A 20,652-nucleotide genomic window follows, 5' to 3' on the forward strand; every position below is an offset into this window, starting at 1 on the left:
CAACAGCACTACAGACCCTGCCTGCGTCGTACCTGGCCTCTCAGGAGCCTCCAGCACTACAGACCCTGCCTGCGTCGTACCTGACCTCTCAGGAGCCTCCAGCACTACAGACCCTGTCTGCATCGTACCTGACCACGCAGGAGCATCCAGCACTACAGACCCTGTCTGAATCTTACGTGACCTCTCAGAAGCCTCCAGCACTACAGACCCTGCCTGCATCGTACCTGGCCTCTCAGGATCCTCCAGCACTACAGACCCTGTCTGCATCGTACGTGGCCTCTCAGGAGCCTCCAGCACTACAGACCCTGCCTGCGTCGTACCTGACCTCTCAGGAGCCTCCAGCACTACAGACCCTGCCTGCGTCGTACCTGGCCTCTCAGGAGCCTCCAGCACTACAGACTCTGTCTGCATGGTACCTGGCCTCTCAGGACCCTCCAGCACTACAGACACTGCCTGCATCGTACCTGACCTCTCAGGAGCTTCCAGCACTACAGACCATGCCTGCATCGTACCTAGCCTCTCAGGAGCCTCCAGCACTACAGACCCTGCCTGCGTCGTACCTGGCCTCTCAGGAGCCTCCAGCACTACAGACTCTGTCTGCATCGTACATGACCTCTCAGGAGCCTCCAGCCCTACAGACCCTGCCTGCATCGTACCTGACCTCTCAGGAGCCTCCAGCACTACAGACCATGCCTGCATCGTACCTGACCTCTCAGGAGCCTCCAGCACTACAGACCCTGCCTGCATCGTACCTGACCTCTCAGGAGCCTGCAGCACTACAGACCATGCCTGCATCGTACCTGGCCTCTCAGGAGCCTCCAGCACTACAGACCCTGCCTGCATCGTACCTGGCCTCTCAGGAGCCTCCAGCACTACAGACCCTGTCTGCATCGTACCTGACCTCTCAGGAGCCTCCAGCACTACAGATCCTGTCTGCATCGTACCTGGCCTCTCAGGAGCCTCCAGCACTACAGACACTGCCTGCATCGTACCTGACCTCTCAGGAGCCTACAGCACTACAGACCCTGTCTGCATCGTACCTGGCCTCTCAGGAGCCTCCAGCACTACAGACTCTATCTGCATCGTACCTAGCCTCTCAGGAGCCTCCAGCACTACAGACACTGCCTGCATCGTACCTGACCTCTCAGGAGCCTCCAGCTCTACAGACCCTGTCTGCATCGTACCTGACCTCTCAGGAGCCTCCAGCCCTACAGACCATGCCTGCATCGTACCTGACCTCTCAGGAGCCTCCAGCACTACAGACCATGCCTGCATCATACCTGGCCTCTCAGGAGCCTCCAGCACTACAGACCCTGCCTGCATCGTACCTGGCCTCTCTAGAGCCTCCAGCTCTACAGACCCTGTCTGCATCGTACCTGACCTCTCAGGAGCCTCCAGCACTACAGATCCTGTCTGCATCGTACCTGGCCTCTCAGGAGCCTCCAGCACTACAGACACTGCCTGCATCGTACCTGACCTCTCAGGAGCCTACAGCACTACAGACCCTGTCTGCATCGTACCTGGTCTCTCAGGAGCCTCCAGCACTACAGACTCTGTCTGCATCGTACCTGGCCTCTCAGGACCCTCCAGCACTACAGACACTGCCTGCATCGTACCTGACCTCTCAGGAGCCTCCAGCACTACAGACCATGCCTGCATCGTACCTGGCCTCTCAGGAGCCTCCAGCACTACAGACCCTGCCTGCAACGTACCTGACCTCTCAGGAGCCAACAGCACTACAGACCCTGTCTTCATCGTACCTGGCCTCTCAGGAGCCTCCAGCACTACAGACCCTGTCTGCATCGTACCTGACCTCTCAGGAGCCTCCAGCACTACAGTCCCTGTCTGCATCGTCCCTGACCTCTCAGGAGCCTCCAGCCCTACAGACCATGCCTGCATCATACCTGACCTCTCAGGAGCCTCCAGCACTACAGACCCTGTCTGCATCGTACCTGGCCTCTCAGGAGCCAACGGCACTACAGACCATGCCTGCATCGTACCTAACCTCTCAGGGGCCTCCAGCACTACAGACGCTGTCTGCATCGTACCTGGCCTATCAGGAGCCTCCAGCACTACAGACTCTGTCTGCATCGTACCTGGCCTCTCAGGAGCCTCCAGCACTACAGACTCTGTCTGCATCGTACCTGGCCTCTCAGGACCCTCCAGCACTACAGACACTGCCTGCATCGTACCTGACCTCTCAGGAGCCTCCAGCACTACAGACCATGCCTGCATCGTACCTGGCCTCTCAGGATCCTCCAGCACTACAGACCCTGCCTGCAACGTACCTGACCTCTCAGGAGCCAACAGCACTACAGACCCTGTCTGCATCGTACCTGGCCTCTCAGGAGCCTCCAGCACTACAGACCCTGCCTGCGTCGTACCTGACCTCTCAGGAGCCTCCAGCACTACAGACCCTGCCTGCGTCGTACCTGGCCTCTCAGGAGCCTCCAGCACTACAGACCCTGCCTGCGTCGTACCTGACCTCTCAGGAGCCTCCAGCACTACAGACCCTGTCTGCATCGTACCTGACCACGCAGGAGCATCCAGCACTACAGACCCTGTCTGAATCTTACGTGACCTCTCAGAAGCCTCCAGCACTACAGACCCTGCCTGCATCGTACCTGGCCTCTCAGGATCCTCCAGCACTACAGACCCTGTCTGCATCGTACGTGGCCTCTCAGGAGCCTCCAGCACTACAGACCCTGCCTGCGTCGTACCTGACCTCTCAGGAGCCTCCAGCACTACAGACCCTGCCTGCGTCGTACCTGGCCTCTCAGGAGCCTCCAGCACTACAGACTCTGTCTGCATCGTACCTGGCCTCTCAGGACCCTCCAGCACTACAGACACTGCCTGCATCGTACCTGACCTCTCAGGAGCTTCCAGCACTACAGACCATGCCTGCATCGTACCTAGCCTCTCAGGAGCCTCCAGCACTACAGACCCTGCCTGCAACGTACCTGACCTCTCAGGAGCCAACAGCACTACAGACCCTGTCTTCATCGTACCTGGCCTCTCAGGAGCCTCCAGCACTACAGACCCTGTCTGCATCGTACCTGACCTCTCAGGAGCCTCCAGCACTACAGTCCCTGTCTGCATCGTCCCTGACCTCTCAGGAGCCTCCAGCCCTACAGACCATGCCTGCATCATACCTGACCTCTCAGGAGCCTCCAGCACTACAGACCCTGTCTGCATCGTACCTGGCCTCTCAAGAGCCAACGGCACTACAGACCATGCCTGCATCGTACCTAACCTCTCAGGGGCCTCCAGCACTACAGACGCTGTCTGCATCGTACCTGGCCTATCAGGAGCCTCCAGCACTACAGACCATGCCTGCATCGTACCTGGCCTCTCAGGAGCCTCCAGCACTACAGACTCTGTCTGCATCGTACCTGGCCTCTCAGGACCCTCCAGCACTACAGACACTGCCTGCATCGTACCTGACCTCTCAGGAGCCTCCAGCACTACAGACCATGCCTGCATCGTACCTGGCCTCTCAGGATCCTCCAGCACTACAGACCCTGCCTGCAACGTACCTGACCTCTCAGGAGCCAACAGCACTACAGACCCTGTCTGCATCGTACCTGGCCTCTCAGGAGCCTCCAGCACTACAGACCCTGCCTGCGTCGTACCTGACCTCTCAGGAGCCTCCAGCACTACAGACCCTGCCTGCGTCGTACCTGGCCTCTCAGGAGCCTCCAGCACTACAGACCCTGCCTGCGTCGTACCTGACCTCTCAGGAGCCTCCAGCACTACAGACCATGCCTGCATCGTACCTGACCTCTCAGGAGCCTCCAGCACTACAGACCCTGCCTGCATCGTACCTGACCACGCAGGAGCATCCAGCTCTACAGACCCTGTCTGAATCTTACGTGACCTCTCAGAAGCCTCCAGCACTACAGACCCTGCCTGCATCGTACCTGGCCTCTCAGGATCCTCCAGCACTACAGACCCTGCCTGCAACGTACCTGACCTCTCAGGAGCCAACAGCACTACAGACCCTGTCTGCATCGTACGTGGCCTCTCAGGAGCCTCCAGCACTACAGACCCTGTCTGCATCGTACCTGGCCTCTCAGGAGCCTCCAGCACTACAGACCCTGACTGCATCGTACCTGCCCTCTCAAGAGCCTCCAGCACTACAGACCCTGCCTGCATCGTACCTGAACTCTCAGGAGCCTCCAACACTACAGACCCTGCCTGCATCGTACCTGGCCTCTCAGGAGCCTCCAGCACTACAGACCCTGTCTGCATCTTACCTGACCTCTCAGGAGCCAACAGCACTACAGATCCTGTCTGTATCGTACCTGCCCTCTCAAGAGCCTCCAGCACTACAGACCCTGCCTGCATCGTACCTGAACTCTCAGGAGCCTCCAACACTACAGACCCTGCCTGCATCGTACCTGACCTCTCAGGAGCATCCAGCACTACAGACCCTGCCTGCATCGTACCTGACCTCTCAGGACCCTCCAGCACTACAGACCATACCTGCTTCGTACCTGACCTCTCAGGAGCCAACAGCACTACAGATCCTGTATGCATCGTACCTGACCTCTCAGGAGCCTCCAGCACTACAGACCCTGCCTGCATCGTACCTGACCTCGCAGGAGTCTCCAGCACTACAGACCATCCTTGCATCGTACCTGACCTCTCAGGAGCCTCCAGCACTACAGACCCTGCCTGCATCGTACCTGACCTCTCAGGAGCCTCCAGCCCTACAGACCCTGCCTGCATCATACCTGAACTCTCAGGAGCCTCCAACACTACAGACCCTGCCTGCATCGTACCTGACCTCTCAGGAGCCTCCAGCACTACAGACACTGCCTGCATGGTACCTGACCTCTCAGGAGCCTCCAGCATTACAGACCCTGTCTGCATCGTACGTGACCTCTCAGAAGCCTCCAGCACTACAGACCCTGCCTGCGTCGTACCTGACCTCTCAGGAGCCTCCAGCACTACAGACCCTGCCTGCATCGTACCTGACCTCTCAGGAGCCTCCAGCACTACAGACCCTGCCTGCATCGTACCTGACCTCTCAGGAGCCTCCAGCACTACAGTCCCTGTCTGCATCGTACCTGGCCTCTCAGGAGCCTCCAGCACTACAGACCCTGTCTGCATCGTACCTGGCCTCTCAGGAGCCTCCAGCACTACAGACCCTGTCTGCATCGTACCTGACCTCTCAGGAGCCTCCAGCTCTACAGACCCTGTCTGCATCGTACCTGACCTCTCAGGAGCCTCCAGCACTACAGACCATGCCTGCATCGTACCTGACCTCTCAGGAGCCTCCAGCACTACAGACCATGCCTGCATCGTACCTGGCCTCTCAGGAGCCTCCAGCACTACAGACCCTGCCTGCATCGTACCTGGCCTCTCAAGAGCCTCCAGCTCTACAGACCCTGTCTGCATCGTACCTGACCTCTCAGGAGCCTCCAGCACTACAGATCCTGTCTGCATCGTACCTGACCTCTCAGGAGCCTACAGCTCTACAGACCCTGTCTGCATCGTACCTGGCCTCTCAGGAGCCTCCAGCACTACAGACTCTGTCTGCATCGTACCTGGCCTCTCAGGACCCTCCAGCACTACAGACACTGCCTGCATCGTACCTGACCTCTCAGGAGCCTCCAGCACTACAGACGCTGCCTGCATCGTACCTGACCTCTCAGGACCCTCCAGCACTACAGACACTGCCTGCATCGTACCTGGCCTCTCAGGAGCCTCCAGCACTACAGACCTTGCCTGCAACGTACCTGACCTCTCAGGAGCCAACAGCACTACAGACCCTGTCTTCATCGTACCTGGCCTCTCAGGAGCCTCCAGCACTACAGACCCTGTCTGCATCGTACCTGACCTCTCAGGAGCCTCCAGCTCTACAGACCCTGTCTGCATCGTACCTGACCTCTCAGGAGCCTCCAGCCCTACAGACCATGCCTGCATCGTACCTGACCTCTCAGGAGCCTCCAGCACTACAGACCCTGTCTGCATCGTACCTGGCCTCTCAGGAGCCAACAGCACTACAGACCATGCCTGCATCGTACCTAACCTCTCAGGGGCCTCCAGCACTACAGACGCTGTCTGCATCGTACCTGGCCTATCAGGAGCCTCCAGCACTACAGACCATGCGTGCATCGTACCTGGCCTCTCAGGAGCCTCCAACACTACAGACTCTGTCTGCATCGTACCTGGCCTCTCAGGACCGTCCAGCATTACAGACACTGCCTGCATCGTACCTGACCTCTCAGGAGCCTCCAGCACTACAGACCATGCCTGCATCGTACCTGGCCTCTCAGGATCCTCCAGCACTACAGACCCTGCCTGCAACGTACCTGACCTCTCAGGAGCCAACAGCACTACAGACCCTGTCTGCATCGTACCTGGCCTCTCAGGAGCCTCCAGCACTACAGACCCTGTCTGCATCGTACCTGGCCTCTCAGGAGCCTCCAGCACTACAGACCCTGTCTGCATCGTTTCTGGCCTCTCAGGAGCCTCCAGCACTACAGACACTGCCTGCATCGTACCTGGCCTCTCAGGAGCCTCCAGCACTACAGACCCTGTCTGCATCGTACCTGGCCTCTCAGAAGACTCCAGCACTACAGACCCTGCCTGCATCGTACCTGACCTCTCAGGATCCTCCAGCACTACAGACCCTGTCTGCATCGTACCTGACCTCTCAGGAGCCTCCAGCACTACAGACCCTGTCTGCATCGTACCTGAAGTCTCAGGAGCCTACAGCACTACAGACCCTGTCTGCATCGTACCTGGCCTCTCAGGAGCCTCCAGCACTACAGACACTGCCTGCATCGTACCTGACCTCTCAGGGGCCTCCAGCACTACAGTCCCTGCCTGCATCGTACCTGGCTTCTCAGGAGCCTCCAGCACCACAGACACTGTCTGCATCGTACCTTACCTCTCTGGAGCCTCCATTACTACAGATACTGCCTGCATAGTACCTGACCTCTCAGGAGCCTCCAGCACTACAGACCCTGTCTGCATCTTACCTGGCCTCTCAGGAGCCTCCAGCATTACAGACCCTGCCTGCATCGTACCTGATCTCTCAGGAGCCCTCAGCACTACAGACCCTGCCTGCATCGTACCTGACCTCTCAGGAGCCTCCAGAAGTACAGACCCTGCCTGCATCGTACCTGACCTCTCAGGAGCCTCCGGCACTACAGACCCTGTCTGCATCGTACCTGGCCTCTCAGGTGCCTCCAGCACTACAGACCCTGTCTGCATCGTACCTGGCCTCTCAGGTGCCTCCAGCACTACAGACCCTGTCTGCATCGTACCTGGCCTCTCAGGTGCCTCCAGCACTACAGACCAGCCGTCTCACTGAACGCTGCTGACCCTGCCTAGGCCGCTTCTGCTGGGCGGCGCACCTAGACTGAGTCCTGGGCCTCGGGCCACACTCCTCCTCATCTGCCCCCTCTACAGGGAACCAGCATATGGTCCCACTGTGTCAGTCTGATGTGCTTGATGCTAACCACGCCTCTCTCTCTCTATTCTTCACCTCCGCTGGAAGGGCAGGCTCACATACCCTGGCAGGCTTCAAACTAGAAGATGAACATCTTGGGGTAAACAAAGACCGTCCAAGGGGCACATGGCTGTGGCTGGTCTCAACGTCAAGATCCTTGACTCCCATGTCCGTCTGCCAGCAAAAGGGCCCAGGGCCTACTTCCCGCTGTCTCCCTGATAATCGCCTCCCAGTCACTGACTGCCGAAAGGCGCTCTCTCACCCTCATCGGGTCCTTCAGTTGGGCAACACCCTGGAGTGTGAGAGCTCCGGATCAAAACAGAAAGGACAATTCGAAATAATCATAGCAGCCTTGAGAAACTACAGAACTCAAAAGATTGGATAACAAATTCTTTTTTAAGTCAGGGGTTTTCCAATTCTTTTAACAAAACTGAAAGAGAACCTAATGTAACTCTCAACCCTTTACAAATAATTTTCCACCAACAACTTAACATGAAAGATCACTGTGTGATTTTTGGCTTATAACTGGGAAGGAATTCAAATGAATTGAATGATGTTGCCACAACAAAACTCTTTCCCTTCCCATCACCTTATTTATGTAAACAAGGTTTCTTGGCACTTACATCATTAAAATACGAATAGATTTTGTTCTGAAACTTGTCTCATTCTAGCTTTAAGTGTACTTAACCAATGCTACACAAGCTAATAATTATAACTGTAGCTCAATCTAGAAGAAAACAAATTGTAATGCTCCAAGGCCTATGGACATAAGAAAATTTTTAAAAACTGTCAATGTATATGCATATTTTTATTGCAGAAAAGAACTGTCAACAAAAGGCTTTCATGCATAAATATATTTGGGGAAGCAGAACGGAAATAAGAATTCAAGTAGAAAAACGGATTTAATTTCTGACAAAGAGTGCCTTCATGTAATTGGATGATTTGAGTGTTAAAGTGTCACAAATGTCAATATACGGGAAATTATATCCTTTGCATCTACTTAAATCTGTGATGAAAAATTTAGATGTTAACTTAAAGCTAGGCAGAAAAAGATCTAGTTTAGAAAAACACATTCAGCAGTTTGGAAAGCAAACACATTTGGAGATAAATGATCTATCCTCTAAGCTACCTGGCACCCCCATCCCCAGTCTAACAGGTACCCTGACCCCCCTACCCCAGGGCCCAAAGAGAGCTCCTGACTGCGTTCCCAAAACCCATTCCTCCCCCAGTCTTGTCCATCTCAGGAAGCAACACTCCTCTGCTCCCAGGTGCTCTGGCCTCTGCCCTAGCGCCAGCCTTGGTTCCTGCCCTGACACCTACCCCATGGCATCCTGCCGACTCTCCCGGCAAAGCAGATTCTGGATGAGTCTGCTCCTCTCCAACCCCACAGCTGCTGCCCTGGTCCAAGTCGCCATCTCCTGTCACCTCCCCCGCTCCCCCCAGCAAGCTGTTCTCCACAGCGGCCCTCCCTTCTGCTCCCTGAACAGCTCAGATTTGGGCGTGCCACAGAGCTAGCTGGGCCCCCTGCTGGGAATACCGTCCCCCAAAGATCTGCGCATGACTGACTCCTTGTCACTTAAGTCTCAGCTTAAACGTCACGTCCTCTGAGACCTTGCTGCTGACTGGCCCTAGTCACGCTATCACTGTAGTCACCAGTTTCACCTGGTAGCCCTGGATGCTACCCACTTGCTGGCTGCTGCTTTATTCGTTGCCTTCAGTTGCTGACTGAAAGAATCAATGAGTTAGGAAGCAAGCTTTTTGATAGGTGGCTCAATTCAGAAAATTATGAATTGTATTTTTTTCCATTCAAAATGGAAACAGCTTAGCTTAATGAGACCCACAGAAAAATGTACATATTCTTACAATTGCAATGACCTACTTTACTGAACAGGGGGGCTTAAATTCCAACACTGACAGGGCCAGGGAAGCACCGTGAACAAATGAGCGGGCCAGCAGGACGCAGGGACATGGTGAGCTGGCTGTGGACCCCCATCTAAATGGGGCCCCTGCTTGGCTCCAGCTAACTGGTGGCAGGAAGGAAGGAATGTCGTCCCAATGTTGCCAGATCTTCCCATTCTTCAAGAGAATCCAGAAATTTGGATTCCATATAAAATTTCCTGACTTTTAAAAGCTGGCAACTGGGACTTCCCCGGCGGTCCAGTGGTTAAGACTCCGTGTTTCCAACACAGGGGGGCGCGGGTTCGATCCCTGGTCGGGGAACTAAGATCCCACATGCCACATGGTACAGGCAAAAAAAAAAAAAAGAAAGAAAGAAAGAAAGAAAAAAGCTGGCAACTAATTTAAAATATCTGTAAATACTACTTGTTCCAAATACAATCTCTCTGGTGGTCACGTAAGGCCTGCTGGCCCATAGATTTCTGGCCAGTGCTGTTTTTGGCCTCTACGATGTGAAGGTACATGTGCGCTGGCCTCTGCAGTGGCACAGAGCTTTACAAGTCAAGGCGTTTACTTGCACAAACTCCTTCCTCTCTCTCGAGGGGAGTGTGTGCGGATATGTGCATGCATAAGAGACTCCTGCGCTAATGTCATCCTGGGAAGAGACTGAAGCACAGATAAGCAGAACAGCTCTACCTAAGGCCACAGCACTACTGACATTCTTGAGGCTGCAATTAGGGCAACATTTGAATATCTAGGATATATTAGGCCCCATGCAACAAGGTGGAGAGAAAAACCACAGTCCCTTGTAGCTTTCAATCTATTGGCCTCTGGGATGTTGTAGGATTGCCTGGTTGTGGGATGGGCAGGGCAGGAAGAGTGGGGTCACCTAGAGCTACCAGGGAGCTGGGCATGCTTTAGGCCTGGAGACCTGAGGGCAGATGGCTGGAGCCCCTCCCTGCGGTCCTGGAAGTCACCCCTCAGACTCTGCCTGGCTGCTCTGTACTTGTTTCCCCCGACACTTTTTTCCTCCAGTTCCTTTGCTTTTATAAGTGGAAAGAAAAACTGTAACACAGCGCAGCCCTCCTATGTCTGGTGGGCCACTGTTTGTCAATGAGAAGACTCAAGATGGATGTCCCCAGCATACATACCATGTTTTGCTCAGCAATACAACACTCAACGAAGCGCTCAGGGTGTTCCTTCTTGAATATCTCAGAGAAGGTGGAGTTCTTGCTGTCACCGTCCAGCACAACGACTCTGTCATTTGCATGGCCCAGCTTAGCCAGAGCCAAACCACATGCTTTCCGAGTAGCTATCTGGAAGTTAAACAGTAGAGTTTCTTTTTTTTTTTTTTTTTTTAAAAAAACATAGTTTAAGTGATACTTTACAATACAAAAATAAGCATCCACAGAATGTTTATTTACTGTTTAAATTACTCCATATTTTCATATACCATGAACAAAAAATATTTTACCCCATACACAGTAACAGCAAACAAGTGCAATCTTTCAAACATTAAAATTTATAATCAAATCTGTACAACAGATAAATTTATACCTCTAACAATTAGCTTGTAACAAAACCAAAAACATACACTGCCCAAGGTCACCGGTTTACTTAAAATTCTACTTATGGTTATACATCTCAAACATAACTTGAATCTTTACTACACTGCACAAGTTTAGACTGATAAATATTTTTTTAAAAATAGGGGGGAGTAATCGGAAATACCAAAATGGTTATAAAGAGCTTCCAAACATTGGAAATAATATACAAAATTAATTAGATGGGGGAAAGCATATTCAATGGATCCACAGGGTAACTGGTATTACACTGGTATAGCTTAAAGAAAGGAAACAGGTGAATGTTTGGACTAGAAAGAAAATTTGGCCTTTTTATAAAAAGCTACAACAGTATCAATGACAAAACCCTGTCATGGAGCCTAGAACAACTTTGAGACAAAGTGTACAAAGATTTTAGGCTTATATACCTGAAAACCATAGTTAGGAAGAAAACTCATGTCAGGAAACATAACAATCAGAACATGAACACAGAAGACATACTGTTTGTCATTCCACATCATTGCACGTATAAGAAAACAATACTGCAGTCTTTCTTGAGTAAGAAAGTTTTCAACGAAATAGGAAGTTCCATGATGAATATAGGTGCATACAATTTTATTACCACAAATTTAGTAAATATCAAAACACTCAGTGGTGTCACTAAGCTAATTATCTGTATTTTTTTACTGGAAAGGTAATTATTTCCCTGCCTTCATATGTTAACTTAAAATCACTTATAAAAGGAAATACAGATCCAGTAGAAAAGACTTTTCACATGCAGTCCTATACAATGCACTCTGCTTCATCAATTTTCTTCAGTATTTCACATCGTATATGTACATTTCCAAAATATACAACCACACATGTTCAACAGATGTCACTGAGCTATCTTCTTGTCACACAAATTTTTATTTACATATACATTTGTATCTTCAGATAGATGCTGTTCTCCTCCAGGTAGACACAAAGTTAATCTGAAGAGTTTAAGGTTTTAGTATCCTAATGCCTTGATTTATCTTGAACAGATGATAAGATGAGGAGTCCACAAAAAAATGCAGCTATACATGCCAATCTTTTCAACAGAGATGAGTTATCTTTAGGAATAATAATCTGTGCAAGATCATTAGTGATCTGAGAAATTCCATGTGCCACACAAACAAATATGAAAGTGCTGACAATGATGTTGAGCATAGGGTTTCCAGGTATGAGTACCAAGATACCCCTTGTGTCTGCTGCCAGCCATATGTGATACTGGCAAATAAATAGCTCTAACGCAATTTTTCCAAACCAAGCAAAAAATGAACTGTAAACTGAACGGGCATATCCAGGGATATTCCTTATTAGGATGAAGGCTAAAATCTGTACCACAGAAACAGATGGGTGGAGTTCATTGCACTCTGCTTTGTTTTTACAACTGCTAGCCCAGATGGAATAGGTCAAGAAAGAAACTACTGAAATAAATAATAGAAAATTTGAAACTTTGTTCGAAAAAAGAGGTTCACCCTTTCCTTCAGAAAGTACTTGGTGCTTCTGTAAAGCCAGATAAATGAAAGCAAACAACATTCCGTGAAAGACTACGTAAGGGTCTAACCTCCATCTGAACCACCATTCATATACACTGCCTTTCAGTTCGAAACACTTGGACAATGGCCAAAGAGAAAAGATCTTCTCAAATGCACCCTGAGAATATGCCAGAAAACATATACATAACAGCAAGAATGCTAGTTTCAACAGTAAGCCAAAACGCCAGAAACAATTTCCGTTTGCTTTTTTTTGGATTATCTGTGGCCACAGTGCTAAAGTAACATATATGACCATGAACCATACAGTGACCAAGGGGACAAAGTAATAGAATTGATAAGGCCGATCCATTACTATACATAACACCACCACCAGGAAATTGAGACGAAATAAGACCTGACATACTCTATGGATTCCAAAGTCTCCTTTGATCCAAAAGTATGAGAAATGCCCATACCCTGTCTGAAATAGATACGCAGCAACCAGAACCCGAATGTGCATGTACACAGGCAAAAATGTACTTGCTCCAGAGATATGATAAATCAAAATCACAAGTTGCATCCAGCCTTTCCATTCATCTGTTTGTTCTCTATTTAACACTTTAGTCTCCTTAGTATTTTCATTGTAAAATACTCCCAAAACCAAGATGTAGATAATTGGAATAAAGAAAGTTGAATGTGTATAAAATTTGTTTTCCTTCATAAATAGATTTGCATGGTCACATATATAGAAATAAGCCATGATCAGGCCAAGTTTGCAGAAAGACTGTAAAAGTATTCCTAATGGAGACACTGGGGGATTGATAATATTTTTCTTTTCTTCTCCACTTTCCAAATCAGTACAAGGCTTATTCTTCCGATGAGCATTACGATGAATTATATAAAAAATTAAATATCCAATAATAGATAAAGTGAAAAAACAAGCAGCTAGCTTCTGTAGGAGAGTAAGAGGAGGCCGGGGTTGACAACAGGAACCATCTACAGGCTTCAAAATCTTATTGCAATACACGTTCGTAAGAATCATTGCACTAGTTTCTCTGCTTGATTCAGGAAGATGTAAGCCATCCAAAGATTCCATGATGGTTTCTTGAGCAATTAATTTGGAAACACTGAACATCTTAACATTCGATTTAGACTTTCTGGTGCTGCTATTCAAAATACTGATTGCAGCTTCATTGTAGGCATCTATCTTCTCATTAGTGATCATTTTCCTATTTTCACTTAATAGATCTTCATAAACAGGATTGTGGCAGCTCCTGCTACAACCACATGGGGCTTTGCAACAGAATCCTCAGTCCACACTTTGATACACTGTTTCATAGAACCATTAACCTCTGGATGCCACAGAAAATCCACTTTAACTGATGCAGTCTTGTCTTCAAAAGGAATGTTTTCATGCTTATTTCCTTCTTCTTTAAATTGGGGATTAATTATTTTTACAAAAGAATAAAACATTTGACGAATTCTGGAATCTCCAGTAAATGCAATATGTGTATCTACAAGGCAGTTCTTCGCTTCACTGATTTTGTACTTACGCATCATACAGCTGTGAGGTTGCCAAACTTTCTCTCCAAGAAATCTGCCACTTGAGAGAAGGTATTCACATGAGTCATTTCCTCGGTAGCGGCGAGAGGCGAGGTGGCACAGTGCGAGCAGCAGCACGGCCACCAGCGCCAGCACCTTGGCGCTCCTCACGCTGAAGTAGTGGTTGATCTCCCGCTTGCCCAGGTTGTAGGCCAGAGCCGCCATCTTGGTTCCTCCATGACAACAGCGCGCGGCGGAGCGGGGAAGGGGCGCCGCACAGGGGCAGCACTGGAGCTGCCGCCGCCGCAGCCAGGCGAGGAGCCGCCGCCAGCCCCCGCGGCCGCCACCCGCGCCGCCCGCCGGGGAGCCTGACCCCGCGGTGCCCCCGGCCTCTGCCTGCCCCTCCTCGGCCGCGACCGCCTCAGCGGCCTCCCCCCAGCCCCGCCGCCGCTCTACAGTAGAGTTTCTTAGAATGGGTTTAGAAGGAAGGTGAATTGGTAGAATTATAAACTGTCATCTACCTTAATGAAGAAAGCAAATTTGTGATTCACCAATAATCTCCTTTAGGGTCATAAAAAAGGACTGCTAGCCAATTTTAAATCCATACTTGGCTCACTGGGTATCAATTTCCCCCAAATAAATTTATTCTTCTGTCCCATTCCTATAGTTGATTTAAAAATTTACATTTCCCAAAATGCAAATGCCTCTGTGAGTGTTTAACTATAAAACTGATAATACTCACTGTAAATATTAAAATGTAGAACTTTAGAAACATAATACAAATAATAAACAATTCCATTAGGATATTGTTTGAGATTGGACTCAATCTATGGATTAATTTAGGGGAGAACTGACATCCTTACAATATTGAGTTTTTCTATTAAAAAAAACAAGGTTTGGCATTTCCTCAAAGAGTTAAACAGAATTACTACGACCCAGCAATTCTACTCCTAGGTATATACCCAAGAGAAAAATACATCTATACGAAAGGTTGTACACAAATGTTCATTGCAGCATTATTCACAATAGCCAAAAGGTAGAAACAACCCAAATGTCCAGCAACAGGTGAATGGATAAATAAAACATATGATATACCCATAAAATGGAGTACTGCCACCACACGGATGAACCTCGAGAACACAGTGCTAAGTGAAATAAGCCAGACTCAAAACTTTGCACATTATATGATCCCATTTACATGAAATGTCTGGAATAGGCAAATCCACAGACACAGAAAGTAGATTAGCAGTTACTAGGGGCTGGGTGGGAATAGAGAGTAACTGCTAATGGGTATAGGGTTTCTCTTTGGGATGACGGAAATGTTGTAAGATTGAGTGTGGTGATGGTTGCACAACTCTTGTCAGTATGCTAAAAACCATTGAATTGTACATTTCAAATGGGTAGATTATATAGAAATCTATAGCTTTATATAGCTTTATTATCTCAATAAAGCTGTTATTTTAAAAAAACAAGGTTTGCCTCCGCATTTGTCTTTGTTCATTCATCTAAACACTCCTAAAAATATTTTTTAAAACAGGCAATTCATGTAGATGAGTACAAAAGTCAGGTTATGAAAGGATATCGAGTGAAAAGGCCATCTTCCTCCTGCTCTCCCAGTTCCTCTCCCCAGAGGTAAGGGAAATGACAGGTTTGTGTGGCATCCTTTTGGCAATGGTCTACTCACAAATACTTGGTGAGCATCTCATGCATACAAGGCATGTGAGCTTCTTTTAGGGCTATAGTTTTATAAGTATCTTAACATAGACCTTATATACTTAAGTTTATTTTTAGTTATTTTCGTTTTTATTGCCATTGTAAAAGGGATAATCTCTCCATTTTATTAATATAAGAATCAATCTTTGTATATTAGTTTTGCTACAAGTTCTCGTTCTGGACTCCTCTTATTTCTAACCATTTTCTGTCGATTCTCTTGGGCTTTCCAGACATACAACTCTACCACCTGCAAATAGGCTTGCCTTTTCATCGTCAGGACTGAGTCTTTAATTGTTAATGATCATAATTTCCCCCCTCCTAATACTGGGGAATGATATGCATTACTAATTTGAACTTCACTGATTCATATACCTCTTTAAGGTACTGAGTTGAGACCAGCGAACATTTTATTTAGAATTTTTACATCAATATTCATAAGTGAGGTTGGCCTGTAGTTTTTTCCTTTGGGCTAGCATTATAACATTTCGGCTTCATAAATGGCTTTTTCCATATTCAAGAAGGTTTGAAACAGCCTAGGAATTAACCCATTCCTTGAAGGTTAAAATTAAGTCACTCTTGCAACTTAGTGAGCCTGGCACTTTGGAGGTACAACTCTTGGACAGTTTTCTCAAATTTTTCTATGGCTGTTGATCTACTTAAGTGTTTTGTGTCTTTTTAGTCAATTTTGGTATTTTATGTATTCCTAAAAGAGGTCCTTTTTTTTTTTTTTTTTTTTTTTTTTACAGGTTTTCATACCAATTAGCATAGTTTTCTCAAAATTCTGTTTTCCGCATCTGTGGTTATCTCCTCTAGTGACTAATTTTATTCATTTATGATTTTCATCTCTTTAAGTAGGCTAGATAATGGTTTGTCTACTGTATTAGTAATTCAAAGAGCCAACTCTTTGATTTGTGTATTAATGTGACTTCTTGTTCTTTAATTCATTAACTTTTTACGAACTGGCCTGTTTCCTTAATTTTTCCTATTAGTAAAATATATACACGTCTTTCAAAAAATGAAAAGCTCCCATAATCCCACCTACCTTCCAGACATAAACATTTCATCATAATCAATGCTGCAATTGACATTCATTCTATTCTGCACACTTGCACAGGTGTTCCTGTAGGATAAATTCCTGTGAGTTGCACTGCTAGTTTGAAGGGTGTGAACAGCTAAAGTGTTAACACGTATTACCAAAGTAGCCTCTGTTTATATGTACTTTTCCCTTATTAATAGCGTTCTTCTGCTTTTAAATTTGTTTTCTAATTTCTCAAATAGTCAATTCATTTATTTTAAACCCATATTACCAGGCTAAGACAACGTAAGTAACACTCAAAATGTCCCCAAATAAATAAGTACTTCCTTCCTCCCAGGCTCACCACCTTATTTCCTTAGGTTGTGAAGACCCTGCATACTTTGAATACAAAAATGGTAACAAAAAGCAGAAAGGTTTTATGTTCAGCCTTTAGTGCCTAATTTGTTTCCTTTTTGAAGAACTGGTCTTTGATGAATTGGTGTGTTTCCTTGTGTAATCCAGGGAATAAGCCCAACAGATCAATCCAGCCAGGCCCCCATCCTTTGAGTAGACACAGAAGCAAACAAAAGTTGCACAGCACTGGACACAAATAAGTAGTGACTGACTGGTAAGAAAATTCAGACCTGAGTTAAGTTTGAAATCAAAGAATAAATATCAGAAACAGTAAAAGAGAAGGTAAATCCATATTTATTGCTTATAATCTTTAGTTAAATACCACATCACCTAACAATTTGTTCATTCCTGGAGATCAGAGTAAACAGAGTCCTCTGTATTTAGGAAAAGCAGAGAAAAAAGCAGTTTGCCTACCATGTCACCAACATTGTAAGCAGGTGGAGAGATCATTTCTATATCTGTGATGTTGACTGGAGGCGAGTCTTCAACAGGGGGTTTTGGGTCAAGCTTCTTCTTGGTCTGTATCTGGCTCTCAATTAGTTTGATAATTGTATCCACTCTTTCTTTTGGCATTGGCCTTTCATGCCAATTTTCTGAATCCTCAACTTCTGCAACCCAATGGATAAAACACATTCATTCCCTAAGTATCTAATGAGCTCCTATTTGGTCATCTGAAAGACATCCAGATGGAAAAGATGTCAGCCACAGAGTAAAAAGCTGGCACAGGGGGCCTGACATGGTACTGCAGTCGCAGGAGACAGCCTTGACAAAGGCCGAGAGGCTCTTGAGGGGGCCACTGGCCCATGTGCTGGTGAATGGAGGGGAGAGTGAGGGAGATGAGGCTGGACAGGCAGAGCAGACCATGGAGGATCCTATGGGTATAAGGAGTCTGAGTTCTGTCCAAAGCAAGATGGGAAACCACTGACGGGTTTGGAAGGGGGATGGTGACTGATCAGATCCGTGTTGTAGAAAGATCACCACGGCAGTCATGTGGGGGCTGGCTTGGGGAGACTGCAGTTAGGGAGAGGTGACTGGGCCTGGGCAAGAGAGATGGAGAGGAGCGAACAGACTTGAGACGTACGTCAGGAGCAGAATCAATCAGAATCGATGAAAGACTGGGTATGTGTGTAGGGGGCACATAAGGGAGAGGTGGAGGCAAGGACAATACCCAGGTTTCTGCCAGGAGCAAACTGGTCCAGTCGTCATTTACTGAACGGGGGTACCAGAATAAGACTGTATTTTGAGAAGGAGTCATAGAAGAGTTTTATTCTAAAATGTCAACACGGGCTTCCCTGGTGGCGCAGTGGTTGAGAATCCGCCTGCTAATGCAGGGGACACGGGTTCGAGCCCTGGTCTGGGAAGATCCCACGTGCCGCGGAGCAACTGGGCCCGTGAGCCACAATTGCTGAGCCTGCGCGTCTGGAGCCTGTGCTCCGCAGGAAGAGAGGCCGCGATAGTGAGAGGCCCGCGCACCGCGATGGAGAGTGGCCCCCGCTTGCCGCAACTGGAGAGGGCCCTCGCACAGAAGCGAAGACCCAACACAGCCAAAAATAAATAAATAAATAAATAAATAAATAAATAAATAAATAATTCCCATTTAAAAAAATAAAAAAAATAAAATGTCAACACTAAAAACACACCAGGGATCACACCTACTGCAACTATTTGTACTTGAGATGAACAACTTCAGAGGTCCACTTTGAAATCTGCAAGAAGTTAAGACTTTCAAAACCCCCTCACTTCCCCGACCCTCAGTTCCACAGTTACCTTTCCCAGAGGCCCTGCTTTACTAGTGGCCTGTGTGTCCTCCCAGGTAGCGTGGGCACAGGCTAGGGCGCTCGCAGGCACGTACACTCATGTTTACGTATCTGCTCACGCTCAGCCCCCCTCTGGCTCTGCACTCCCGTGGAGATGGCTCCCTGCTGGTCCTCTAACTGAGGGACTATCCTCTCAGCCGCTCCCTTGCGCTCGCTTGCTGGGGGTCTGGGCTCCCTCCCCCTTGCCCTAACCAGATCTGCTATCTACAAGCATGAGAAAGAGCAAGAGCGCTGGGCGCACGTCACAGGCGTAATCACCGTGCGTGAAGTCAGCTGTCTGCCCAGCTAGCCTAAGCCTCCCTCCACCTCATATGCTAGGCAGAGGTTTTTGACAACCACAAGCAGAAAAGCAACACTTCCTTACGTGGCATGCCGTGGCCCCTGAAGGTCTTGGCAACTATAGCAGTGGGCTTGCTCTTCACTTGAGCCGCCTGCTGGAACACCTGGCACAGTGCCTCCACATCGCGGCCATCCACCACGAAAGTATTCCACCTGTCAACCGAGAAGTGGGCCAGGTTAGAAGGCGAAGGGGGGATGGGGCGGAAAGAAGGTGCCACAAAACAGGACAGTTACCCAAAGGCTTCACAGCGCTTCTGAAAGACGTCTGTGCAGTGCTTGAGGGGCAGGGTGCCGCTGTGGTACAGGCGATTCACGTCAAAGATGGCCACCAGGTTGTCCAGACTGTGGTGGGAAGCAAAGGCCATGGCCTCCCAGATGGAGCCATCCGAGGACTCGCCACCTCCAATGAGGCAGAACACCCGGTAGCTGGGGCAAGCCGAGAGACGTTAGGACCGTGCCTGGGGCTCCTCTGGGCAGCTCGAGCAAATATATTTCATGGAGAGAAACAAAGGAGGAGACAGAAGCAGCTGCTTCAGACCTAAGACAATTTTCCCTGTCAACGCTGCCCAAATTCCACAGCTGAGGAAACACAGCTTTAAAAGCTTGGGCCTCACGACATGGGCTGCACCTTTGGCTAGTCTTCTCATTCTAGCTGTAAAAGTAATTTCTACGTTCTTCTGCCACTTCCCTGGGCCCAACGAATAAGAGCGGATGGGGAGAAGGCAGCTCCCTTAAATGCCCAAACATTTACATATATGGTTTCTTGATAAGCTCCATGTTAAGCACTGCCACCTTCTATTTCTGATCTTACAAATTTATATACAATAATAACAATCAAAACATCCTACCTCAGGAGCGTATGTTCTGTTACAAATATTAAACTCCTCTGCAGCAGAAACATGAAATGTTTAAAGCACTAAAACACAACCCAGACCCCCAAAAAATGCTATAAATGAGGTATAAAAAAAGTGATTAACCACAGGATAGGGACTAACAGAGGCAACAGTGAGAGATGAAAAAGGTCAACAGTGGAGGAAGCACAACAAAGTGCCTCCAGAGGGGCCACCTGGGCTGGAACCTGGGACCGAGGGGCTGCAGACTCAGGCACCCTGGGTGAACCATGGGAGTAGAACATGCACACCATCATGGCCAACCCTGAGCCCCCCAGGATCCCCCATCTTGCTGCTCCTACATCAGCAGCACCTGGGCACACACCCCTGCAAGAAAGGCATGGATCTGCCTGTCTTCAGGAAGGTGGACCATTCCAGAAAAAGAGACCTTTGATTAACATGTAGGGGTCCCCAACGGAAAGGCAAATACACCATCTGTTCACTCTACAGTGAAGCTCACTGAGATATGGGAAACAGGAAGATGTCTCTCTTAGTAA

General features: G+C 48.6%; 1 protein-coding gene and 1 pseudogene across 1 annotated transcript in view; both read right to left on the minus strand.

The window, feature by feature from the left end:
- The window catches only part of LOC137756627 (transketolase-like protein 1), a 36,787-nt gene that overhangs the window by 10,877 nt on the left and 5,258 nt on the right, over positions 1–20,652 (minus strand). Inside the window, 4 exon segments of the mRNA XM_068533041.1 lie at positions 10,513–10,677; positions 17,524–17,717; positions 19,291–19,418; positions 19,500–19,691. Of these exon segments, the coding sequence (XP_068389142.1) occupies positions 10,513–10,677; positions 17,524–17,717; positions 19,291–19,418; positions 19,500–19,691 (679 nt within the window).
- Positions 11,923–14,285, minus strand: LOC137756876 (N-acetylneuraminate 9-O-acetyltransferase pseudogene; annotated as a pseudogene).

Source organism: Eschrichtius robustus, chromosome X (assembly GCF_028021215.1).
Source record: "Eschrichtius robustus isolate mEscRob2 chromosome X, mEscRob2.pri, whole genome shotgun sequence".
In the NCBI taxonomy this organism is placed as follows: Eukaryota; Metazoa; Chordata; class Mammalia; order Artiodactyla; family Eschrichtiidae; genus Eschrichtius; species Eschrichtius robustus.